Source organism: Nerophis ophidion, linkage group LG09, assembly GCF_033978795.1.
Source record: "Nerophis ophidion isolate RoL-2023_Sa linkage group LG09, RoL_Noph_v1.0, whole genome shotgun sequence".
In the NCBI taxonomy this organism is placed as follows: Eukaryota; Metazoa; Chordata; class Actinopteri; order Syngnathiformes; family Syngnathidae; genus Nerophis; species Nerophis ophidion.
In genome coordinates this window covers 28,841,219-28,865,730 of record NC_084619.1, presented here as the reverse complement: position 1 = coordinate 28,865,730, position 24,512 = coordinate 28,841,219, and the positions used below count along the sequence as shown (strand labels likewise).

Here is a 24,512-nt window from a genome sequence, read left to right as displayed (position 1 = left end):
CTTCTTCTGAGGTTACAATAAGTACAGACGCCCCAGAAGGTTGAACGTGATATTGAACCTGAATTTTGGTTGCAGTGTACACCACACATAAGGAAATTACACAAGAAACCAGAAAATTATTAAGTATATTTTGACCAACTAAATTGCGACACCTGGAGACATCCATTGAGAAGAGGAAAAAAGGACCAGGCCACTGTGCAGTTAATATTTAAAAATAAAAATTGAATGGAAGAAACGCAGAGAGCGACAACAGCAGAGGGGTACCACGCATATCTGACATGCTTGACCATGCTGGAATTAACAGATGTTCAATACAATTGTGACGGGACAGTGATCGTTGAACTATGTGATTATTTGATTGAACAAATACATATAATGTAGCGTTTTTCAATTGATTTAATGGATTTTTCTGACATTTAGTATCTAACTGTTTGTCTTGGGAGACCCTGCCCACTAGTAGAGTCCCCTAAGACAAACAGGTCCTAGGTGAGGGATTAGACAAAGAGCAGCTCGAACACCTCCATGAAAAAGAAAAACCAAGGACCCAGATTTCCATCACCCGGACGCGGGCGACCGTGGCCCCCCTCTGGTGCTAGGCCTGGAGATGGGGCATGACTGCGAGCGCCTGATGGTTCCCATTGGGCAACATGGGTCACCCCTCCCATGGGCTAACCACTCATGGGAAAGGCCATAGAGGTCGTGTGCAATGTGAGCTGGGCGGAAACCGAAGGCAGGGCACTTGGCGGTCCGATCCTCAGTTACAGTACATAAGATAGCACTTGGGACGTGGAACGTCACCTCGCTGGGGGGAAGGAGCGTGAGCTGGTGCACGAGATGGAGAAGTTCCGGCTTGATATAGTCGGATTTACTTCGACGCAGGGCTTCACGGTGGCAGAGGGGTTAGTGCGTCTGCCTCACAATACGAAGGTCCTGCAGTCCTGGGTTCAAATCCAGGCTCGGGATCTTTCTGTGTGGAGTTTGCATGTTCTCCCCGTGAATGCGTGGGTTCCCTCCGGGTACTCCGGCTTCCTCACACTTCCAAAAACATGCACCTGGGGATAGGTTGATTGGCAACAGTAAATTGGCCCTAGGGTGTGAATGTGAGTGTGAATGTTGTCTGTCTATCTGTGTTGGCCCTGCGATGAGGTGGTGACTTGTCCAGAGTGTACTCCGCCTTCCGCCCGATTGTAGCTGAGATAGGCGCCAGTGCCCCCCGCAACCCTGAAAGGGAACAAGCGGTAGAAAATGGATGGATGGATGGATACTTCGACGCACAGCAAGCAATCTGGGGCTGAACTCTCCTCCACTCTGTTCTGATTGTGGCTGTCCGCTCCCTGTATTATCAGTGTCACGAGCTTGGTCCGCATTGCTGGAGGAGTACGTCGGACCCGTTTTCAGTGAGTGTTGGACTCCGCAATGGCTGCTTTTTGTCACTGATTCTGTTTATAACTTTTATGGACAGAATTTTTAGGCGCAGTCAGAACGTTGAGGGGATCCGGTTTGGTGGCTGCAGAATTAGGTCTCTGCTTATTGATTCAGTTCTCACTGGATCGGTTTGCAGCCGAGTTTTAAGTGACTGGGATGAGAATCAGCACCTCCAAGTCCAAGTCCATGGTTTTTGTCCGGAAAAGAGTGGAGATCCATCTCGGGTTGGGGAAGAGATATTTCCCAAAGTGGAGGCGTTCAAGTACCTCACAGCCTTGTTCACGAGTGAGGGAAGAGTGGATCGTGAGATCGACAGGCGAATCGGTGCGGCGTTTTCGAGTAATGCGGACACTGTATCAATCTGTTGTGGTGAAGAAAGAGCTGAGCCTACAGGCAAAGCTTTCAATTTACCGGTCGATCTGCGTTCCCATCCTCACCTATGGTCAAGAGCTTTGGCTTATGACCGAAAGGACAATATTTTAGGTAAAAGCAGGCGAAATGAGTTTCCTACGTCAGGTGGCGGGGCTCTCCCTTAGAGATAGTATGAGAAGCTCTGTCATCCGGGAGGAGCTCAAAGAAAAGCAGCTGCTCCTCCACATCGAGAGGAGCTAGATGAGGGGGTTCGGGCATTTGGTCAGGATGCCACCCAGACGCCTCCTATGGGAGGTGTTAAGGGCACGTCCGACAGGTAGGAGGCCACGGAGAAGACCCAGGACACGTTAGGAAGACTATGTCTCCCGGCTGGCCTGCAACCGCCTCGAGATTCCTCCTGGAGGGGCAGGACGAAGTGGCTGGGAAGAGGGACGTCTGAGCTTCTCTGCTTGGACTGCTGCCCCTGCGATTCGACCTCGGAGAAGCGGAAAAAAAAGGATGGAGTATCAAACTGTCAGCTGTCACCTCACAAGCACACGCACACAAAAACAAACACCCACAAACAGCTGCTTGGTCCTTCCGACGCGTCACAGCATCACAAACATGCACACTTAAAAGAAGTCTTGACATCAAAAATAACATCAGAGTGGGAATAACAAGTGAAACAAAGTATTATCTACGGTGTCACATCCAAGTCAGGAAGAAGATGCTGTTGAGCATGCATATACACACACAACATTATCATGACAACACACATACACATGGCAAGCACTGCCTGGATTGATTACAGCCTTTTCAAATGTAAAGTGTTGTCTTTTACAAGGATTTCAATGACATTCAATACTGTCAGGAAAATTTCATAACCCATTACTTCACACAGCCAATAAGAAAGGAATCTTGGCAAGGTTTCAGCCCCCCTTCATGCAAGGTGTGTCAATTCAAACATGTAAAAAACACCTTAGCGCAACCAAGAAAATAGAGCCCTGATGCACAGCGGCGTGCAAATGAGTGTTCACTCAGAATTTTATGTATTTTGAACAAACATTTGTAAAGTGACAGGAGCAGTGTGAAGTGCTTCTGCCGAGACTTACTTGAAGGTTAACAAAAAAAGACTTGTGTGACATAAATCAAGCAAATCCCTATGTCCGCTACCACAATAACAAGAAAACCAGAAACTTCAACAAAATATGTATTTTTACAGCTTGATGCACAGTTATATAGAGCTACATGTGTATACTTACCCATGGGTAAGTGGATATATATATATATATATATATATATATATATATATATATATATATATATATATATATATATATGTATGTTTAAATCGCAGAGATGTACTGATGTAAAATGCCTCTTACATTACATTATTGATAATGAAATAAAAATGTTGTTCTTTTTTATTTCAGTTGACTATGTTCACTCAAAATGATTATTGAAACAGTATGTTATTAAATTTGATATTCATATGCGCTAGTCTGTTTGATGTCATTTATGGCAATATGAAATTCAGATCTTCGCTGTGATAATTTTTCATGAACTGACTTTTTTCAATTTTAATTGAAGACGCCTGTTCATAGCTTTGACTTCAACACCATACATTGCCAACATATGGTACAACCTCGTTTGTAAAAAAAAAAAAAAAAACAATCATCCTTAATGATATACTTCTGGCAAGATAAGTAGTGGTTTCCATATTGTTTTTTCCATATTTTGACTCAAAGTAGGTACCACATTTCTTCAGGGCCTTGAGGCAGTTGAACCATGTGACATTTTGCAGCCAATGAGTAAAGTAGTAATAGATAGAAAAGCACTCAAGACCTCCGGCAGGCCGTGCCTACCATTACTAAAAAAGTCGGGACCCTTCAAAATGTTGTCAATGGTTTCTAATCCCATTCCTGACATTTCCTGAAAGTTTAATCAAAATGTGATTTTGTAATTAAATTGCCTTTTTTAAACTTGGACAAACCTATACAAACAATAATGAGCAATAATCCAACAGCCTGGCAGAGAAACAGTTACATTAAAAAAAATATATACATATATATATATGTATCAGTGCATACTGGAACATATTTAACCAGCCACTTCTGATTGTTTGAACAGGTAAACAATCATAACAACTAGTAAATGCCTTGTTACACAGTTTTTGGTGGGTGTAAATGAATTTAAGGGACCTAAAAATGCCTCTGACCTCAACTCAGCGTGTTGGCCAACTGCACCATCTGTTTAAAGTCTCAGTGACGCTTCAATGGTAACTTGGTGTGACACACAGTCCCAGTCTGTCTGGCAGGTTCAAATTCTATCAAAAAATTACTCACGCACATTATACAAAAAGTGCTCATTTTGTCACAAGCGTGCAAGTTATTGGCATGAGTTGCACATCCAAATTGGATCGTCAATACACGCACTAAACGCATATGCTACTTTATTTTCACCTCTGCATGAGTGTGTCGCTGGCGTGCAGGGCCAAGGTGATGATGGGAATGATGATGATCATGATGATGGAAACAGTGAATTAAAGTTAGATCTACTGGAAAATCCCAAAACTCATCATCATTCTCCAAAGTCTGAATGGAAAAAATGACAGGCCACTCCATTCATTCCAGCTCAGTTCTAGAAAACAAATACCGTCTCACTCTCATTTTTGTGCTTTCAGGCCGGACGAATCCTGTGTCTCGTTTTGGGCTTCGAACATCAATGCAGCTCCTGCTTCTTTCAACCCTGTCAACCAGGACCAGAGGGGGGTCCGAACTCTTATAGACCCAATGTTATTGACACATACAATACGACTTTCATGGACTTTCGTCCCTTTCAACTTCCTAGCTGGAATCCTCTATTCTGTGTCCTCTGCATCCAGATGTCCTCTAAAAGATGTTGCCATGGAGTCCCAGCACGAGCATACATTTGTGGAATGCTTCTCTGTCAAACAAGACTTTTCTTCTTCTTAACAAACTTTCTCTCACACGGTTAAAATTGTAACATGTCAGCAGAACAGCGCAATGAAGTAGCAGTTCAGTCTGAGAGTGGGGTGAGGGGTTGAGGCGGCAACATTGGGTGCTTGAGTGCATCCTTCTAACACTGAGCAACAATAAGGACGTCTGTGAGCTGCCTGACCCCACCAGCTCTATGACCTCTTTTGTTCTTACTCTCCAGTTCTATAATCGTTACATGGACAAAACCATTGGGACTCACATGGCTATTATGCATAGGGGAAATGAAAATGAATGTGGAGTTACTATACTCTCCACTGCATTTGAGTTCATGGTAAAACTGAGGGCAGTAAAGTCAACGCTCTCAAGTTCTTCCACACTAAACTCTTCCAAGCATGGACATTGTGCAATAGGACACAGTTATGTGGAAACAGAACTAACCTTTCTGAAAATGTAGAACAAGTAAATCTTGCCCTAAACCTAAGTGGGGGTATTCAAACTTTACCCACTAAAGCAGGGGTCCCCAGGCTACGGCCCGTCAGCGTCCAAAATCCTGCCCGCAGGAAGTCCTTTCTAATCCATTTTCTATCGCTTGTTACTCTCGGGGTCTCCCAGCCACTCAGGCAAATCATAAAAATGCACTTTCCCCCAATGTCAGGCGAGCGCGCTGGAAGTGCACGCTCTTTCAGTCAATTAGTGCGCAAGGAATATATATACAATGTGGCCCCCGAGTCAAGGAGTTTGGGGACCCCTACACTCATGGCTGCATACTGAAAAATCAAAAGATACGCTAATACCGTTTTGACATTTCTGCAGATTTTTAAATGTTGTTAAAGAGACTAAAAGAAGTTACATATTTAAAGATAAAGTTGTGTGTTATTATTAATTATGTGTATAAGCATTTAAGTTTTTCTTCTTGTTCTATTTTTGACATTGTCCCGCAGGCCACAAACGGCATACTTGTCGACCCTTCCGTTTAGAGTTGCAAAGATTAATAGATTAATTTGATCACAAAATGATTCACTTATTCGGTTGCTTTGTTTAATCGTTTAATAAGTATTACTAATACAAATGTATTAAATGGAATTAATGGAGTGCCTAGAACTTTAAATACGCGAACATAGCTTCCACACAGTGGCTGCGATAGGACGCACATGAGAGTGATGTTGTGTGGGCAGTGAACGCCAGAGGGTTTTAATTTTAAACTTTTATTTAACACACTGGTGCAATTTAAATTTTAATTATGTGCATTTATTGAGTTATAGCAAGCAGAAACAAAAACAGTCTCTAAAATACGCATTGAGGCTAGAACGTGTGTTTTATCCGATTCCAGATTAGTCGCACAAACTAATTGGTAGATTACTCTATTACTAAAATAATCGATAGCTGCAGTGCAGCCCTACTCCTGTTTTCTTCTGTACACTCCGGTATTTAGCTCTCCTATACCCGGAGTCCTCCCTTTCCAATGTTTTTATCTTTACTAAAAATAGTAGTATAGCAGTAATGTTTCTGGTACGCTCACCTTGGCGGCGGCCTCTGCAAGGCTCTGTTAACAGCTGCGTGACTATGGTTGACAATGGCGTGGATAGTGACAGGCAGCATGGCAAGTCGCTTGTCACGTGTGATTGATGGATGGACATAAAACACAACGCCCGAGAAAATGTCTCTGCCAAATATCTAAAGAAGCGCAGGGTCAAAAACACTCATGCTTTTTGTAAGATTTCCAATACCAATTTTAGTATACTGTATAAAATCATCATGAAAAATCTCTCAAGCATAAAGGCGGTAAAGAAGTCCAGATTCCTTTTCATGTTATGTAAAATTGACATGGCATTTGTATTTGTTGTGGCTTTTGCAATTTTGCTGTAGCTGAATGTTGTTGTGTTGTGACTTTGATATTGTCTTGTCGTGTTTGCATTTGTTGTGACCTTTCTCAGCCACCAACTGCCATTCTTATTTTGACGTCTTACGGCGATGATGCTGCAGAAGGGCAGATAGACTTGAATAATGTTTAATGTCCTAGTGGTTAAAGTTGCTAAACTTCATATAGAATACAATAGAATAGAATAGAATAGATCTTTATTGTCATTGCACAAGTACAACGAGATTTAATTTTTCGGTACAGACCCGCTAAGAGCAGACATACGTTACAGGGGAGGACAAGACGAGACCGCCAACGGATCAGCCACTTACGGCGCTCCTTAAAAAAGGTGAGAAATGGGTGACATTGGGAGAGGGGGGGAGTAAAAAAATATCAATCTAAGGCTAGACCCTCAGGAGGGGTCCAGACTGAGTCCAGGAAAAAAACCTCACATAGCATGGCACACATTTAGACATGGTACGTATATCACACCAACTTGCAACAGAGAGAGGGGTGGGTTTGAGGGGACCCGCTGCCGCTGTATAGCGCTGCTCAGCCATCCACAGCCCCAGAGCAATTAAGCAGTGGTGAAGGCCTTGATTTCAAGGGTGGGGTTGATGTGTGCATATATGCCCAATTAACTTGGGAGAGATGATGAATGTTTTTGTATGGACTGAGGCCGATCAAAGTTCAACTGCAGGTGTTGTTGAAAAGAAGGAAGGTCAAAAGAGTCTATCTTTGAGGAGTCCTCAGGAGATTTTCTTCAGAACAGCCTGTTTTGATTGTGTCAAGGCTATTCAAGGGAATTAAATCGTAGATTAAGATGTTGTTTTTCTTCGAGCAGTCCAATCAATGACTTGCCTGCTCTGTTGTCCGTGTTGGATCTCTCAAATCTAATTGAGTTATTCCTTCTCAGCAAACTTCTCCAAGATGAGATCCATTTTGCGATTCAAATCAGAAATCGCTCCAGTCTGTGTTCCCACAGCCCGACCCAATCCTTCCATTGCGTTGAACAGCCGTTGGGCCCCTTGAGTGGCTGCCATCATCTTCCGGATTTGTCGATACACCAGAGCAGTGCCTAGACCCATCAGCAAGTGCCCAGCGATCACAGCTCCAAATAGGTAGATGTCTTCGACGTCTTCGATGGAAACGGCTGAGAGGCACATAATCCTTCATGAATTCCAGGAGTCCCTCACCTACCCCGCAGCACTGGTTCCATCAGGGCAGCCAGGCTCCCCCAAACCTCTTTTCCTTGTCGAAAGGACTGTGTCAATTGCGTTGAGAGTCCAGCTGATCATATTCATGTTTAATATTTAGATTAGAGGACAGCGCAAAGAAAGAGGCTTTAGAAAAGCTCAGACAAAGACAAGACGCAGAAAGCAAGCAGGGAAGGAGGGAGCGGAAGGCAAGACAGAAACAAAAAAAAAAAAAAATAGAGTTTGCCGTTCTTAAATCCAATGTTTTCCTTTTTCTAGTTTACATATGTCACAAAGTGGTGGTGACGAACCCCAAGATGCAGAGATGACAGGCTTGAAAAATGAAAACATGGTTTTGATGTTGAAAAAAAAAGGCAAGGAAAACACAAACCAGAAACCAGGAAATAGCAAACAGGGACAGGAGTTGGGATCCAGGGAATAGCTCTCAGTTTCCCAAAAAAAAAATGCATTCCACAGCATACAGCAAACAATACTCCAGCACTCACTGGAGGGCAAGGCAGGTTTAAATAATGCCTCTGATTAGTGGTCAGGCAGCAGGTGAGCAGGTGAACACTAATCAGAGGCAGGTGGAAATAATGAGTAACCATGGTAACTAAAAAAAACAATGGTGCACAAAAACAGGAACCGAAGGAGTCTTAGATTGAAAATAAAAAACAGGATCTAGGCCACAGATCACGACAACATACATTTGATCGATGTTGGATCAATCCGTATCTTCTGAAAGGCAAACTTGCCAAGCACGGATTGATGTAGTTGAATTCTAGGAATATAAATCGATATACAGATTAATTGTTATACCCCAAATAGAAATTATTTTTGAATAAGAAATAATCACAGCACAGTGCTACCTCAGTTTTTTTATGCCCCAGCTTTAGTATGTTTTCACTCAATGTCTTGGTTTTAGTACAATTAAACACGCTCGTGACTCAGCATCTGTGCTTTTTTTTACAGAGTACCACTATAAAAATAAAAAAAACACAGACTCTACAAAACAAAACAAAAAAGCGAATGAATGTTTTGTTTTCTTAGAATTCGCTTTTCAATGGCTGGATTAACAATGAAAACCGAGGTAGCACTGTATTCACTTTCACTCACATTGACACCCATGCAAGATTCAAGCCAAGAACCACCTGCTGCTGAGGCTGACGAGCCGTAGAGTCAAAAAGAACACATCCTATTTTCAAATGAATATCCTATAAAGTACATTTCATCTAAGTGTCAAAACCAGCTGATAAATAGTAAACAAAACTTATTTCAACTGGAATGGTACTTTAATGGTAAGCAGCAATCCCTCCCACACACTCACAGCATGTCAACCCCACTCGTCCTCCCAGCACTCAAAAATCAATTATGCTGAAATGAATTTAACCCAGAAGTTTTCTTGTGTGCATTGGAAAGCATCAGGCGGCGCTGAAGCGTGACTCATGACCTGACCTTTGCATGGCCCTCGGATGACCTCAAGCTGGGGGTCGCGGCACTTGGCTCGAAGGAACTCGCAGCGAGATGTGAAGGTCCTGCCGTCGGAGGCACACAGAGGTTTGCGAGGACCTCCACTACATTCCATGTTGCACTCCTTATCCTGATCCACCCGCAGGAACTGGAGAAAGAATGAAAGTAGGAGATAAGCAGAGGAAACCGTGGCAGTATTTCTTATTTCTGGGAAGCTCTGTATCAAAAGAATGTCCACATTCAAAATCAAATTCATATGCTTTATCAGCTCATATCATAATTTACCAAATCTGCCAGTAGCACAAGCAATGTACGTGCTGCAAATTGTTATTCCTTAGTTTACTTCGTGAGATTCTTTTTTAACCTAAAATGTGCTAAAGCCTGCTGGCAAATAGTGATAACACTGATGGCTTTGGATTTAATTAATTTTGCTGAATTATGTCATTGTGGCACCTTGGTGATTTGTTTTGTTTCAATTGTAATCCCAAATGTGGAATCATGTATGGAAAAAATAGGCACACACTTCTGGTGAAGAAAGCTTCTTTGTCTAAGAAGGTGCATGACATGCTGCTATGCCTCGATCAATGACAAAAAAAACTATAAGTTGGCGATACGTTAAGACACTACGGAACTGCATTATAATAAATGTTGAAAATGTATACCAGTTATACCTTCTTTTGCGTATCATCTCTACATTCTAATTTTACCATATTTCCGGACCCATTTACAGTATAAAGGGATCTTTCTGTGTGGAGTTTGCATGTTCTCCCTGTGACTGCGAGGGGTTCCCTCCGGGTACTCCGGCTTCCTACCACCTCCAAAGAAATGCACCTGGGGATAGGTTGATTGGCAACACTAGAATTGTCCCTAGTGTGTGAATGTGAGTGTGAATGTTGTCAGTCTATCTGTGTTTGCCCTGTGATGAGGTGGCGGTGGGTGAATTTAAAATATATGTAAATGTATAATTCACTAGTATTTTTTAAATCAGATGATGTATTAAAGCTGTGTTATTGAATGTGACAAGCATTTTTTGACGAAAGAAAAGTGGCTGTTGCAGAAAAATTAAACAAAAGTCAAAACTAATAATACCTCCCATTTACATCATTTGGTTTCACTGGTAAGGAGATGATATCAGTAGAAAAAACTGCATTTAGTTTAGATAATAATTTATTATTCATTATCCATTATTTAAATTTGTTTTAACTATTAAATTAACCAAAAAGATGACTGATGTTATAATTGTGGAAAATATTGGACACAGTGTGTTGTCAAGCTTATAAGAAGCGATGCAAGTGAAAGACACTGCGACACTATTGTTCTTTTATATATATATATATATATATATATATATATATATATATATATATATATATATATATATATATATGTGTGTGTGTGTGTAATGACAATGTCAATGAGGGATTTTTAATCACTGCTGTGTTGAAATTGTTATTAATATTGATACTGTTGATGATAATATTAATTTTTGCTTCACAACTTTTAGATTGTTCTGTGTCATGTTTGTGTGTCCACTCAATTACTCTGTTTATTACTATTCTGAATGTTGCTGCGTCAGGTTTGGTTTTGGAATTGGATTTCATTTTTATGGTTTTGTTGTGTATTGTTTTGTTGGATTGATTAATAAAAAACTAATAAAAATAAATAAATAAATAAACTACTAATACCTCCCATTTAAATCATTTGGGTTTCACATGTTCTCGGCAGGGTCCTTGAGGGTGCATGGGAGTTTGCCCAACCAGTCTACATGTGGTTTGTGGCTTTGGAGAAGGCATTTGACCGTGTCCTTTAGGAAGTCCTGTGAGGAGTGCTCAGAAAGTATGGAGTCTCGGACTGTCTGATTGTGACGGTCCGTTCCCTGTATGATCAGCGTCAGAACTTGGTCTTCCTGATTTTGTAAACAATAACAAAAACTGTTACATTCTTATACTGTCTGCTTTTTCCTGACTCTGTCTGGATGCGGGAGGAAGGTTGGAGCTCGGGGCACACCTGTTGGCAATCACACGCTCATTATTTAAGCTGATTGCACTCGCCAGCTGTTGCTGGTTCTTTCCCTGACGTCTTCCTTGCACATCAGACCATGACAACTATCTCCTCAATAATTTTCCCTGCCTGGATTTGATAAGTATTTATTTTGTTACTTTGTATTTTTTTGTTGTGCCCCGATTCCCTCCCCCTTCCTCCTAGCTAGTATTTATATACTTTTTCAATGGGGCCCAGCATAATCAAGCGCTACGCCTACACCAACAAGAGGAGACGTTTACTGAGCTTGGCACCAGTCTTCATAGCCTGTGCTCCCACGGAGATGCTAGGATAGAGGCTCTAAAAAGTCAGTTTTCTGTGGTACTAACCACGCTCCAGCCCGGCGCTCGAACTCGCTGATTCCTGCCCTCTGCTGTCTCGCCCTGAACACTTTTCTGGGGACTCTGGCGATGTTCGCCCATTTCTTATCCAGTGCCAGCTGCACTTCGAACTTCAGTCAGTGGGGTTCCAATCTAAACATGCTTTCGCTACCTCTCACTTGTCTAGAAGAGCAGCAGCATGGGCCACGGCAGAATGGAGTTGTTAGCCATCGCTCTGTGGCTCCTTTGCTGCATTCTCCAATGCAATGGTAACTATCTTCCAGCGAACTCCTACAACTGCAACAGGGGCTGCGAAGCGTCTCTGATTACGCCATTGAATTCTGGACACTAGCAGCCGAGAACGACTTGAACTCTGCTGCCCTCTTGGACGGTTTCTGATTGGGTCTTGACAGCCGCATCAAGGACCATCTTGGGCCGCTCCTGCTTTCCTCAAATCTTGATGAACTCATCTCGTTGGCTGTTCAATTACACAAGAGATTCAACGAGCTGAAGGAGGATCATGACAAGCAGCTGGGACATGCTGGGCTCAACGTCGAATATAAAATGAGTCCGGCTACACTCTACACCAACCATCGACAAAGGCCTGGCTTCCTTCCATGCAACTAGGGGGCGGTCTTCTCACGTCAGCTGAGAGACTTTGTTGCAAGCGGCAGCACCTGTGCTTATACTGTGGGCAGGCCAGCCATTATTCAATTCAATCAGGGGGTTTCCCATTTGTCCAGTCCACTGACACTCAAACCACAGCGGGTTCCAACGCTTTGTCTCCAACGATGGGTCTACCTTTACTACTTTTCTCAACAGCACCGTCATCAAAGCTACTCCAGCTGCCAGGTACTCTTTCTTGGAAGTCTAAAGCACTTGAAATAACATAATTTACTGACTCCGGTGCTGATGACTGTTTTCTTGATGAGGATTTTGTTAAGATTCTGAACATATCTATAATGTATTTTTTTTAGATGTGCTGTTTCAGACCGAACCACTTACACTTTAGTGTCGGGTAATCATGTCAAAGAGAGTACATTTTTCTTCATTCCCTCTCATTCCGCTCCTGTTGTCCTCAAGCTAACCTAGCTTACCACACGCATTTCTCATATTGAATGGAATAAATTCACAATAACAAATTGGAGTGTTTTTTTGCAACTCCCACTGCTTCAAGTCTGCTAGCCCACATTCAGTTGTCACTAATACTAACTACCATGCCTAAGGAAATCGACCTCACACATGTTTTGCCTGCCTTCCATGATCTCGGCAAAGTGTTCTATAATACACGTGCACTATCATTTCCACCTCATCAACCTTCTTACAGAGGCTCCATTACTCACTACCTGCTTATATACTATACGGCCTGAACGTGAAAACCTCAAGAATATATCACATCATCTGTAGCTTCCGTTATCATCCAACTTTCCTCGTCTCCACTTGCTGCTAGATTTTTTTGGGTCAAAGGCCAAGTCTTTCCGACCATGTTCTAATTACTTGGCGCTAAATGATTTCACCATAAAAAGCAAGTATCCTTTGACTTCAGCTGCATTAGTCACGCAAATGTTTTCACTAAACGAGATCTCAAACACTTACCATCTAATTCGTACCCGGGAGGGTAACGAGTGGAAGACAGCATTTAATTCTCCAATGGGGCATTTTGAGTATTTAGTTATGCCATTTGGGTTAACCAACACCGCCGCTGTTTTTCATAGCCTGATAAATGACATCTTGCGTGACATGCTTGGTAGTTTTATTTTTGTATACTTTGATGACATTCTGGTATTTTCAACCACGCTAGAGGAACACATTCAACAATTCCGCTTAGTTTTTCAGAGACTACTTGAAAAAAGAGACCGAGAAGTGTAAATTTCATGTTTCTTCAGTTTCATTGTTGGGGTTAATTGTGGAGCGAGGACAGCTGAAACCCGATCCGGCCAAGGTTCAGGGAGGTGGTCATTCCAACATCTTCTGCAGAGATTCCTGGGCTTTCCGAATTTCCATCGACGCTTTATCCGCAATTATAATCTGGTCGCTGATCCACTCACAAAGCTCACATCCACAAAATTTCCTTTTTGCTTGACCCAAAGAGTCTGAAGCTGCATTTAACCTGTTAAAAGGATTATTTACTTCTGCTCACATTCTTGCTCGTCCTGATTCTGATTCTGCATTTTTTGTTGAGGTCGTTGCGGCTCACTCTGGTGTGGGGGATGTCCTTTCCCAGCCTGACTTGTCCAACGATTAGCTGCACCCCAGTGCCTTCTTCTCATGTCACCTGACGCCGGCAGAGAAAAATTATGACACCGGCAATTGGGAACATGTGTCTGTCTTGTTGGCTCAGCAGGAGTGGAAGCACCACTTGGAGAGTTCACAGTTACTCTTCACCGACCATAAAAATTTGACTTATCTGCACTACGGACAAAAATTGAATCCTTGACAGGTACAATGGGCTTTGTTCCTCTCCCGCTTCAACTCTACTCTGCCATTTTGGATCACAGATTGACAGCCTGATGCCCTGTCAAGGATGCACTCCTCCTTGGTGGACGAGAGCCCTCATGAGACCATCGTCCCTCAGGCCCGGATCCTGGGGGGGGGGGATCAGCTGCAATGGGAAATGGAGAAGGAGGTGGAAGCGGCCATCAAGGAATTTTCTGTTTCTGCTGTCTGCCTGACTGGTCAACTCTGTGTCACACCAGGCATTTGCTATAAAGTACTCTCTTGGGCACACAGTTCCAGACTGGCATGCCAACCCGGAGTCAATCAGACTATATTTCTTGTAGTGCAGCGTTTTTGGTGGTCCACCATAAGGACCAACTTCAAGGACGTTGTTTCGTCTTGCCCGGTCTGTACCCACAATGGATTTCATCACAGAACTCCATCCATCCAATAGCAACAGTCATTCTCACAGTGGTAGACCGTTTCTCCAAGATGGTCCACTTCACCACATAACCTAAATTCCCGTCCTCCGTGGAAACTGCTAATCTGCTGGTTCAACATGTGTTTCATCTATACAAGTTTCCTGTTGACGTTGTCTCTGATAGAGGGACCGAGTTTGCATCAGCTGTGTGGAAGGCATTTTGCAAATCTTTCAGGTCCTCAGCGAGACTCTCTTCTGGCTACCATCCACAGTCCAACGGCCAGAAAGAGCGAGCTAACCAAGACCTGGAGGCCAACATACTGCCAGAAGTGGGAGAAATTGTATTACAACTGACTGCCACTGTGGCCCATACAGACCACAGCTGAGAAATATTTAAATTTTTTTGAAACAATGGTCCGCGGCCCAATGGTTAGGAAACATTGGTCTAAATAACATGTAATGGTGGTTCTTTGCTGAAAAAAAATTATAGATTATGTTTTACAAACCTATTTTCAAGCCATTTATTTACCCAACAGCTTGTTTTGAGAGGTGGAGTTGTTTGATGCAAATTAACCTCTCCCCACCAAGCACCCCCACACCAAGTGAGCATTTTCCCCTGCCCGTCAGCTTTGTTTCATATTTGTATAGCTTTTTTTCTTTTGTTGTGCACTCTGGGCATTGGTGACCGCCAAAAGCCATCTGTTTTGAGTGACTTTCACCACAACACAAAATCCCAGATGACATAACGAGATCAGCGTCTCACCGTGGTTTGTTGTCAGCACCAAGTAAGGAGGGAGAAGAAAACAAGGAAGAAAACCCGACTCACGTACAGGTCTGGAATGATACATGCTGGCTAATGTTAAACTTCTACGTAGTTTGTAACTTCCTAATACTAGATCCTGTACATATGTGTATATTGACGAAAGGCTTTTATATTATATATCCTGTGAATAACTCCGCTGCACGGTCAATTGTAAGGAATATGTACTGAACTGTGCAATCTACTAATAAAAGTTTCAATCAATCAATCAAAACGGATGCGTTAACTTGTAAACAAATTGAGGCTCAATGCGACAAGGTATGTTAAGCGACATCGCAAATGTAATACCAGATTATACACCTTATTCGTCCATTGCCGAACTCAGTAGGCACTGGTCCAATTAAAACTAATGTTTTAGGAAATTAAATCCTTATTTTGCCAGAGGATGGTGATGCTATTGTCTTACAGGAGGGAGACTAAGCTCGCTACACAACAAATAGAGCTAACATTGCTAACGTATTGTTCACACTTTTATAACGTACTGCTATTACTTACATTATTACAAACACTAGACGGATTTGGCAGGGCATACAGGTCATCACAGACTATAAAGCTGTCCCCTGTCCCTGTGAAAACAGTATCAACTTCCTAGATGACCTTAACACCTACTTTGCAAGGTTTGAGGCACTTAACACCATTCTGACGAGAAAATCCATCCCATGCCCTGATGAGCAGCCGCTCAACCTGGATATAGCGGATGTCCGGAAAACCCTGAGGAGAGTGAACCCCCGGAAAGCACCGGGACCTGATGACATTCCGGGTAAGGTGATCAAAGGATGTGCAGACCAGCTGCCTAGGGTTCTCACAGACATCTTCAACATTTTGCTGACCCAGGCTGTGGTACCATCATGCTTTAAGACGGCCACAATCATCCCAGTGCCTAAAAAACCCATAATGTCCTCCCTAAATGATTACCGCCCCGTTGCACTCACCCCCATCATAATAAAGTGCTTCGAGAGGCTGGTAAAGGAATATATTGTCTCCAGACTTCCCACCACATTCGACCCATACCAGTTTGCTTATCGCCCTAACCGCTCCACAGAGGACGCCATCTCCTCTGCACTCCACCTGAGCTTGGAACATCTGGAAGGAAAGGACACACACGTGCGGATGTTGTTCCTGGACTTCAGCTTAGCGTTCAATACCATCATCCCGCAGCACTTGGTGAGCAAACTGGCCCCCCTTGGATTCAGTACCCCCCTATGCAACTGGCTGCTTGACTTCCTCACAGACAGACCCCAATCTGTGAGAGTGGGCAACAACACCTCCAGTGCCATATCCCTGAGCACCGGCTCCTCCCAAGGCTGCGTCCTGAGTCTGCTGCTGTTCACGTTGATGACCCATGACTGCTGCGCCAGGTCCACTACTAACTATATTGTGAAGTATGCGGACGACACAACAGTAATGGGCCTCATCCGTGACAACAATGACATGGACTACAGGGAGGAAGTGAAACATCCGGTTGACTGGTGCAGAACCAACAACCTGGTCCTGAATGTCAACAAGTCCAAGGAGACCATCGTTGACTTCAGGAAACACCAGTCCAGCCACGCTCCACTCTACATCAACGGCACAGCGGTGTAGATGGCAAGCAACATCAAGTTCCTGGGGATGCAGATAACTGATAATATAACCTGGGCCCTACACACCTTGTAAAAACAGCTCAGCAGCACATGCACTTTTTGCGTTGGATGAAAATACCACAGCTCCCTCCCCCCATTCTCACCACATTCTACAGAGGCACTATAGAGAGCCTGCTGACCAACAGCATCTCTGTCTGGACTGGAGCCTGCAATGCCCCAGACTGGAAGTCTCTCCAGAGAGTGGTCAGGATGGCGGAAAAGATCATCAGGACTCGTCTTCCTCCTATCCAGGAGATCGCAAAAAGCCGCTGCCTGACCAGGGTTCAGAAAATCTGCAAAGACTCCTCCCACAACCACCAAGGACTGTTTTCACTGCTGGACTCTAGAAAAAGGTTCCGCAGCCTCCGAAGCAGAACCTCCAGGTTCTGTAACAGCCATTAAAAGTAGTTTTTCAGAAAATCCATCTTTTTGTGAAGGTTTGCGAATGAAGCAGGACTCTTTTTGGTACATACTCGAAGCGACTTCTTTAAAGTTAAAGGCACATTTATACGAAACCAAGAAGTGAACTTCTTACTTCAGATGAGACTGGAGGTTTGAATAGTGTCCTGTGTTGGGTAATACCATAAATAACTGCATTTTCATTCTTAGAGTTGTATTTTGGGCATTTTGTCATCTAAACTACAGACGCACGTGCATAAACTAAAAATTTCGGACACTAAGGGAGTTTTTTTTTAATACACCATTATTAGATCACCTGCCGAAGATGTTCCCAATTGAGCCAATTGAGCACATTCCAAATTAGGAAGGCAAGATTTTCTTATAAAAATCCCCGCAATGCCTCCAAGCTTTGTTTTCAAATTATCAGCGGACCTTTGCAGATCCCAAATTCAAAACAGCAGGTACTAATAGGTAAGAAAAGTTGGTTTTGCATGATAGGGCTCCTTTAAAAATAAATTTTCGACCTTAGTGTTTTTTGTTGAAAATCTGACAATCGCTCGATAATTATTTACATGGGTGGGGTGTAAGAATACGTCGGCGTGTGTGGGCTGAAGCAAATTGTCGACTTTTGATTTCTGATGAAAATATTTTGATGGTATGTACCTTGCGTTGCGGAAAATGATGACACTACTGGTGTTCAAATTGATCGTCCGCCTGACATTTTTGGCCAATTTCAGTGGTAAATCTGTGATTGCCAGTTTCCAATCAATGCCTTTCAATGCTGATCTCAAAAAATTGTTCGTAGCTCATACCTTGCAGCTTGGTCCTTTTGTTGACAAACAAGGCTATCTGTGGTTGTGTATATCTATACACTGTGCAGAACTATATTCTCACAAGTAATATTGTCACTGGGGAACTAGAGAAAGAGGCTAAGAATGTGACACATCGAGCCAAGTGAGCAGCTGATGACGCGAAAACTTCCTAGCGCTAAGCTAGCTTGAAACAACGGAAGAGTAAGTGCTTAGTTTACTTAAACAGTCATGTAGATAGAACCGCGTTACGTAGGAAAGTAAACAGAAATTAAGTAGATTATCACGTGTCTACAGAGAGGATAATATCACAACAACAGAGGCAACTGTTGTTCTGTTCTGCTGTGTATTCGTGTGCCAGACTGCCAGTTGATGGTTATTTTTACTTTTGTTTAATTGTTGTGTACTATTGGCTTTATTTTGCTTAAACAATTTTATGAAATGAAAGAGAGTAATTAAATGGTTCAAATACTCTTAGAGCCTCAATTCCAAAGATCTAAATAGGCGCTGTATAGCATCTGCAAACTATGAAATGGCGTGTACTAATACAGTGCAATATTGGGCGTGCTGTGTGCAATTTACTAACACTGCGTGTGCAATTGTGAAGTGCTGCAGACGGCCCTTTTTAAATGAGGATTTTGCATCACCAATTACTGCACAAGTCATGTTATCATGCTCCTACCTGCAGGAGAGATGAACAACTTTTTCTGGGCATTTTAGAAGCGGTCCTGCAGTGCATCTACATTGACACAACTTTTTATTTTTATTTTTTACCGCAGAAGGTGCACTCATTGGAGACGGGCTGCGCTTACGCCGCACAAGATGCAAAAAATACATACTTAATTTTTTCATGTAAGAAATATTTCGAGTGAGGGAAGAGTGGATCGTGAGATCGACAGGCAGATCGGTGCGGCGTCTTCAGTAATGCGGACGTTGTACCGATCCGTTGTGGTGAAGAAGGAGCTGAGCCGGAAGGCAAAGCTCTAAATTTACCGGTCGATCTATGTTCCCATCCTCACCTATAGTCATGAGCTTTGGGTCATGACCGAAAAGATAAGATCATGGGTACAAGCGGCCGAAATGAGTTTCCTCCGCCGTGTGGCGGGGCTCTCCCTTAGAGATAGGATGAGAAGCTCTGCCATCCGGGAGGAACTCAAAGTAAAGCCGCTGCTCCTCCACATCGAGAGGAGCCAGATGAGGTGGTTCAGGCATCTGGTCAGGATGCCACCCGAACGCCTCCCTAGGGAGGTGTTTAGGGCACGTCCAACCTGTAGGAGGGCACGGGGAAGACCCAGGACACGTTGGGAAGACTATGACTCTCGGCTGGCCTGGGAACGCCTCGAGATCCCCCGGGAAGAGCTGTACGAAGTGGCTGGGGAGAGGGAAGTCCGGGCTTCCCTGCTTAGGCTGCTGCCCCCGCGACCCGACCTCGGATAAGCGGCAGAAGATGGATAGATGGATGGAAATATTTGAATCATATATTTTCCTTCATTGAAAAATACTAAAGGAAACCAAAATGCAAAAATGGAATTGAATTTTGAATCAGCCCCTTAAGTCCTGCAGCAGCCATAAAAGTATAACATGATGTTGCTGAATGAACGATATGTCTAATGTTTTTATTTTATGTTTTTATGGCTGTCTAAAATGTTGATACACGTAGGAAGGTGGATTCTTGTATGTGCATCGTCTGTATGTGCACCGATCCTGCCGCCGTGTGTGGAACTGTGTCTGTTTGCGCATCCTTCTGACACGTGCCAAATAAAACACAAATGGTGCTTGCAAAACGGTGTTGAGTGTTGATAAAACACATTGTGTGTGCTAAATTTTTATGTTTGCATTTCTTATGTTAGTATTTTGGGAGTTTTGGTGATCAGCATATATTTTGCATATTAATGACGACAGAGACGCAAAATGGATTGCACGCCTAACTCGGCTCACTTAACACATGCAATCCATTTTGCACACGTTTAGAAGATCAACTCTGTGTGTGCTATCAGGTTTGCACATGTTTTAGTACACGCAAACCTTTAGTAAATCATGCCCTAAGTTTATATTGTTACATTGTCTGGTGCTGCTGTGTATTATTGTTATTCAAAATTAAAAAGCTAAATCATTAGATGATCTTGAATATATTAAAGTAAAATGTACCGTGTTAATACTGCCCCGAGATATCCACATGTGTAGTATGACGTACCAGTAGCTCACATCCCAAAAAGTAAGGGGATTTTATGATTCCCTTTTTTTCAGATCATATCGTCAATAGCACTCACCTTAAATAAATTATAAAATGTAATGTTTATACAGCTAAGTATCAGCTGATCTCACTTGTGGATCAGTATCGGAATTGGTAGCATAAAACCCTGATTGGAACACCCTTAGATACCACCGTACTAAACAAGCCTTTAGAGGTTCTTTGTAAACTTCACTAATTAGAAATAACTTTCAAAAGCAACACCGCTGCAAAGCTCAAACATCAAGTCATCCAGGGATGGCGGAGTAAGTGAAAGGGCTTTTCTAGGTAATTTAATTTTGTAACCCTGATCAAACACCATGCTTTTGAAGTTTCTACATACATGAAAATTGTTGGTGTATTTTGGGGGGATTCAATTGTAAAATGTGTTCCACTGATACAGAAAAATATATAAAATCTGCAAATGAAACAAAAAAAAATATCAATAGAAAAATCGATTCAAGAAATAATCGTTTGGTGCAGCCCTAGACAGCTGATGGTGACCTTCTACCGCTCGGCTGTCGAGAGCCTGCTGACGTACTGTATAACAGTGTGGTACGCCAGCTGCACTAAAGCAGACAAACAGGCAATTCAGAGGGTCATAAACTCTGCACAAAAAATCATCGGCTGTCCCCTGCCCTCCCTGAAGGATTTACACAACTCCCGTTGCCTCAACAGAGCAAAAAACATTACCAAGGACAGCACACACCCTGGCTACCACTTGTTCCACCTGCTACCATCAGGCAGGCGCTACAGGTGCATCAGAGCCAGAACAAACAGGCTCAGAGACAACTTCTTTCCCAAAGCTGTCACCATGTTGAACTCTAACTTATAATAATAATACTTCAACGGCCTACGGATCACGTTTGAAGCCAACAAGCAAACCGTCAACTTTCTCGACGTCACTTTCAACCTGAGAAATAACCGCTACCAACCATTCACGAAACCCAACACAACACTCCAATACGTGCACCACGACAGCAACCACCCACCCACCACCACGAAAAGAATACCTACCGGAATTAATAAAAGGCTATCGACGCTGTCATCTAGCAAAGCTGAATTCGACCAAGCAACCCACCCGTACCAGAAAGCACTTGATGAAAGCGGATACAACTTCACCCTCACCAATGAACCCACGCCAGGAAACCAACCAAAAAAGAGCAGAAAACAAAACAACATCATCTAAACAACATCATCTAAACAAACAACACTCCAATACGTGCACAACGACAGCAACCACCCACCCACCACCACGAAAAGAATACCTACCGGAATTAATAAAAGGCTATCGACGCTGTCATCTAGCAAATCTGAATTCGACCAAGCAACCCCTCCGTACCAGAAAGCACTTGATGAAAGCGGATACAACTTCACCCTCACCAATGAACTCACGCCAGGAAACCAACCAAAAAAGAACAGAAAACGAAACATCATCTGGTACAACCCCCCATTCAGCAAAAACGTCTCAACCAATATCGGCCACAAGTTCCTCACTCTGATCGACAAACACTTCCCCAAAGGCAACGCCCTAAGAAAAATATTCAACAAGAACAACATTAAATTGAGCTACAGCTGTATGCATAACATACAACAAATCATTTCAAACCACAACAAAGCAATTGCAAAAGGACTGCCTGCCCCTAGACTAAACGACTCTGAAACTAATAAGGAATGTAACTGATTGCCCTCTCAACGGGGGGTGCTTACAAACATCAGTCGTTTACCAAGCAAAGGTAACACGCAAGGACATTAGCACGTCCGACACGTACGTAGGATTAACCGAAGGAGTGTTTAAAGCCAGATGGAATAATCACAAGGCTTCCTTTAGAAACCAGACCTTGCGGAATTCTACAGAACTCAGCAAGCACATTTGGAACCTCAAAGACAATAATGTTGAATATTCAATAACATGGCAAATTCTTGCATCCAGCACACTTTACAACAGTGGTAATAAAAGATGCAACCTATGCTTAAAAGAGAAACTGTTTATTATATATTATCCAGACCTGTCATCCCTCAACAAGCGCAATGAAATCATATCAACATGCCGTCACAGACACAAACACCTCCTAGGTAACACATGAGCCAATCACCACGCCCCTACGCCTGCCTGTACCCACCCACTCTGTGCCCTATATAAACCATTGTATGTGAATGCTTCCATTAAAATCTCCTGATGATTGAGGGAACCCCTCATGAAACAGTTCTGTAGAGATGAAGTAGTCTTGTGATTTTTCCCACACATACATATATATATATATATATAGATACTTACATTTATATATACAGTATATCATTTATATTTATTTATTTTGCCGTTTTTGTTCACATGTTAAAGGTGTTTTAATGAATATCTTTGCATGTTTAACAAATAGATTCCTATCTTTCATGAAGACAAGAATATAAGTTGGTGTATTACCTGATTCTGATGACTTGCATTGATTGGAATCAGACAGTATAGTGCTGATAACGTCCACATTTTCAAATGGAGGAGAAAAAAAGTTCCTCTTTTCCGTCTAATACCACATGAAAGTCGTTGGTTTTTGGCATCGTATTTGTCCAGCTTCCATATTCATTTTTATACACTTTACAGTAAATACATTGGCGGCAAACTCCGTAGCTTGCTAGCTTGTTTGCGCTGGCTTTCAGAGACTCTTATTTTGTTAGCGCAGGCGCGATGGAGCGGCACTTTTATTGTGAAGACAGGAACTGTGTGATCAGTCTTTAGGCTTTTGACGGGAAGTACGGTTGAAATAAAAAATGTCTTTTTTCCTTTGCACTTTTGATTGATTGATTGAAACTTTTTTTAGTAGATTGCACAGTACAGTACATATTCCGCACAATTGACCACTTAATGGTAACACCCCAATAAGTTTTTCAACCTGCTTAAGTCGGGTTTTACGTGTGACCGTCATGTGACCGCATGGCTCTGTTTGATTGGTCCAACATCACCAGTGCCTGCATGTGATTGGTGAAACGCAGGCATGCGTGGATCCTACGTTGAAAAACCAAAACAAACATTAATACATCAATAAAAAAAAGTAGCGACTAGCGAGCTGAATGTAGATAAATGAAGCGGAGTAAAAGTACCGTTTCTTCTCTATAAATATAATCAAGTAAAAGTAAAAGTATGTTGCATAAAAACTACTCTTAGAAGTACTATTTATCCCAAAAGTTACTCAAGTAGATGTAACGGAGTAAATGTAGCACGTTACTACCCACCTCTGTAAACATGCTTCACTGATTTGAGTATTTGGCGAGCGCCGTTTTGTCCTACTATTTTTGGCGATCCTTGAACTCACCGTAGTTCGTTTACATGTATAACTTTCTCCAACTTTCTAAGACGTGTTTTATGCCACTTCTTTTTCCGTCTCATTTTGTCCACTAAACTTTTAACGTTGTGCATGAATCCACAAAGGTGAGTTTTGTTGATGTTATTGACTTGTATGGAGTGCTTATCAGTCATATTTGGTCACTGCATAATTGCAAGCTAATCGATGCTAACATGCTATTTAGGCTAGCTGTATGTACATATTGCATCATTATGGCCAATTTGTAGCTATATTTGAGCTCATTTAGTTTCCTTTAAGTCCTTATAATTCAATTTATATCTCATGACACATTATCTGTATGTAATATGGCTTTTAATTGGTTGCCTCTCCAGACGGATTTGTTTTTGTATTTTTGATCCAATAAGGCGCTTTCAAAATTTTGGGTTGCCGACCGCTGTACTATACTAATACCAGTATACCGTACAACCCTATTCTCATGGCATTAAACTGATCAGTTGTCTTAGTTCATGCTCATTAACTAAGCTTGGACTGATCTAGTCTGAGTGCTTGGTGTCAAGGTCCCATTTATCCTCTAACATGAGGAGTGTACGCCCAGGAAGGAATGTTTTTGTTCTTTTGTGGTGTAAAATAGAATGTGTCCATCAACAGATGTTCACCATCGAATTGAATCATTCATCGAATCTTACACTAAATCTAATCGGATCGACTCATTTTGTTTTATAAATGAATTGTTTTTAAATTGCACTGTGACCCGCGCATCGCAATGCGAATCGAGCCCTCCGTTACTAAGATATCTACATCCCTAATAATTAAAAGCTCTCCTATAATTTCTAAAATTATTTTTTTATCATACAACAAA

At 42.4% G+C, this 24,512-nt stretch overlaps 1 protein-coding gene across 1 annotated transcript in view; it reads right to left on the bottom strand.

Moving 5' to 3' along the window:
* The window catches only part of smoc2 (SPARC related modular calcium binding 2), a 92,987-nt gene that overhangs the window by 46,764 nt on the left and 21,711 nt on the right, over positions 1–24,512 (bottom strand). The window contains exon 2 of the mRNA XM_061910734.1: positions 9,246–9,408. Coding sequence (XP_061766718.1) covers positions 9,246–9,408 — 163 coding nt within the window. The remainder of the gene's footprint in view (positions 1–9,245; positions 9,409–24,512) is intronic.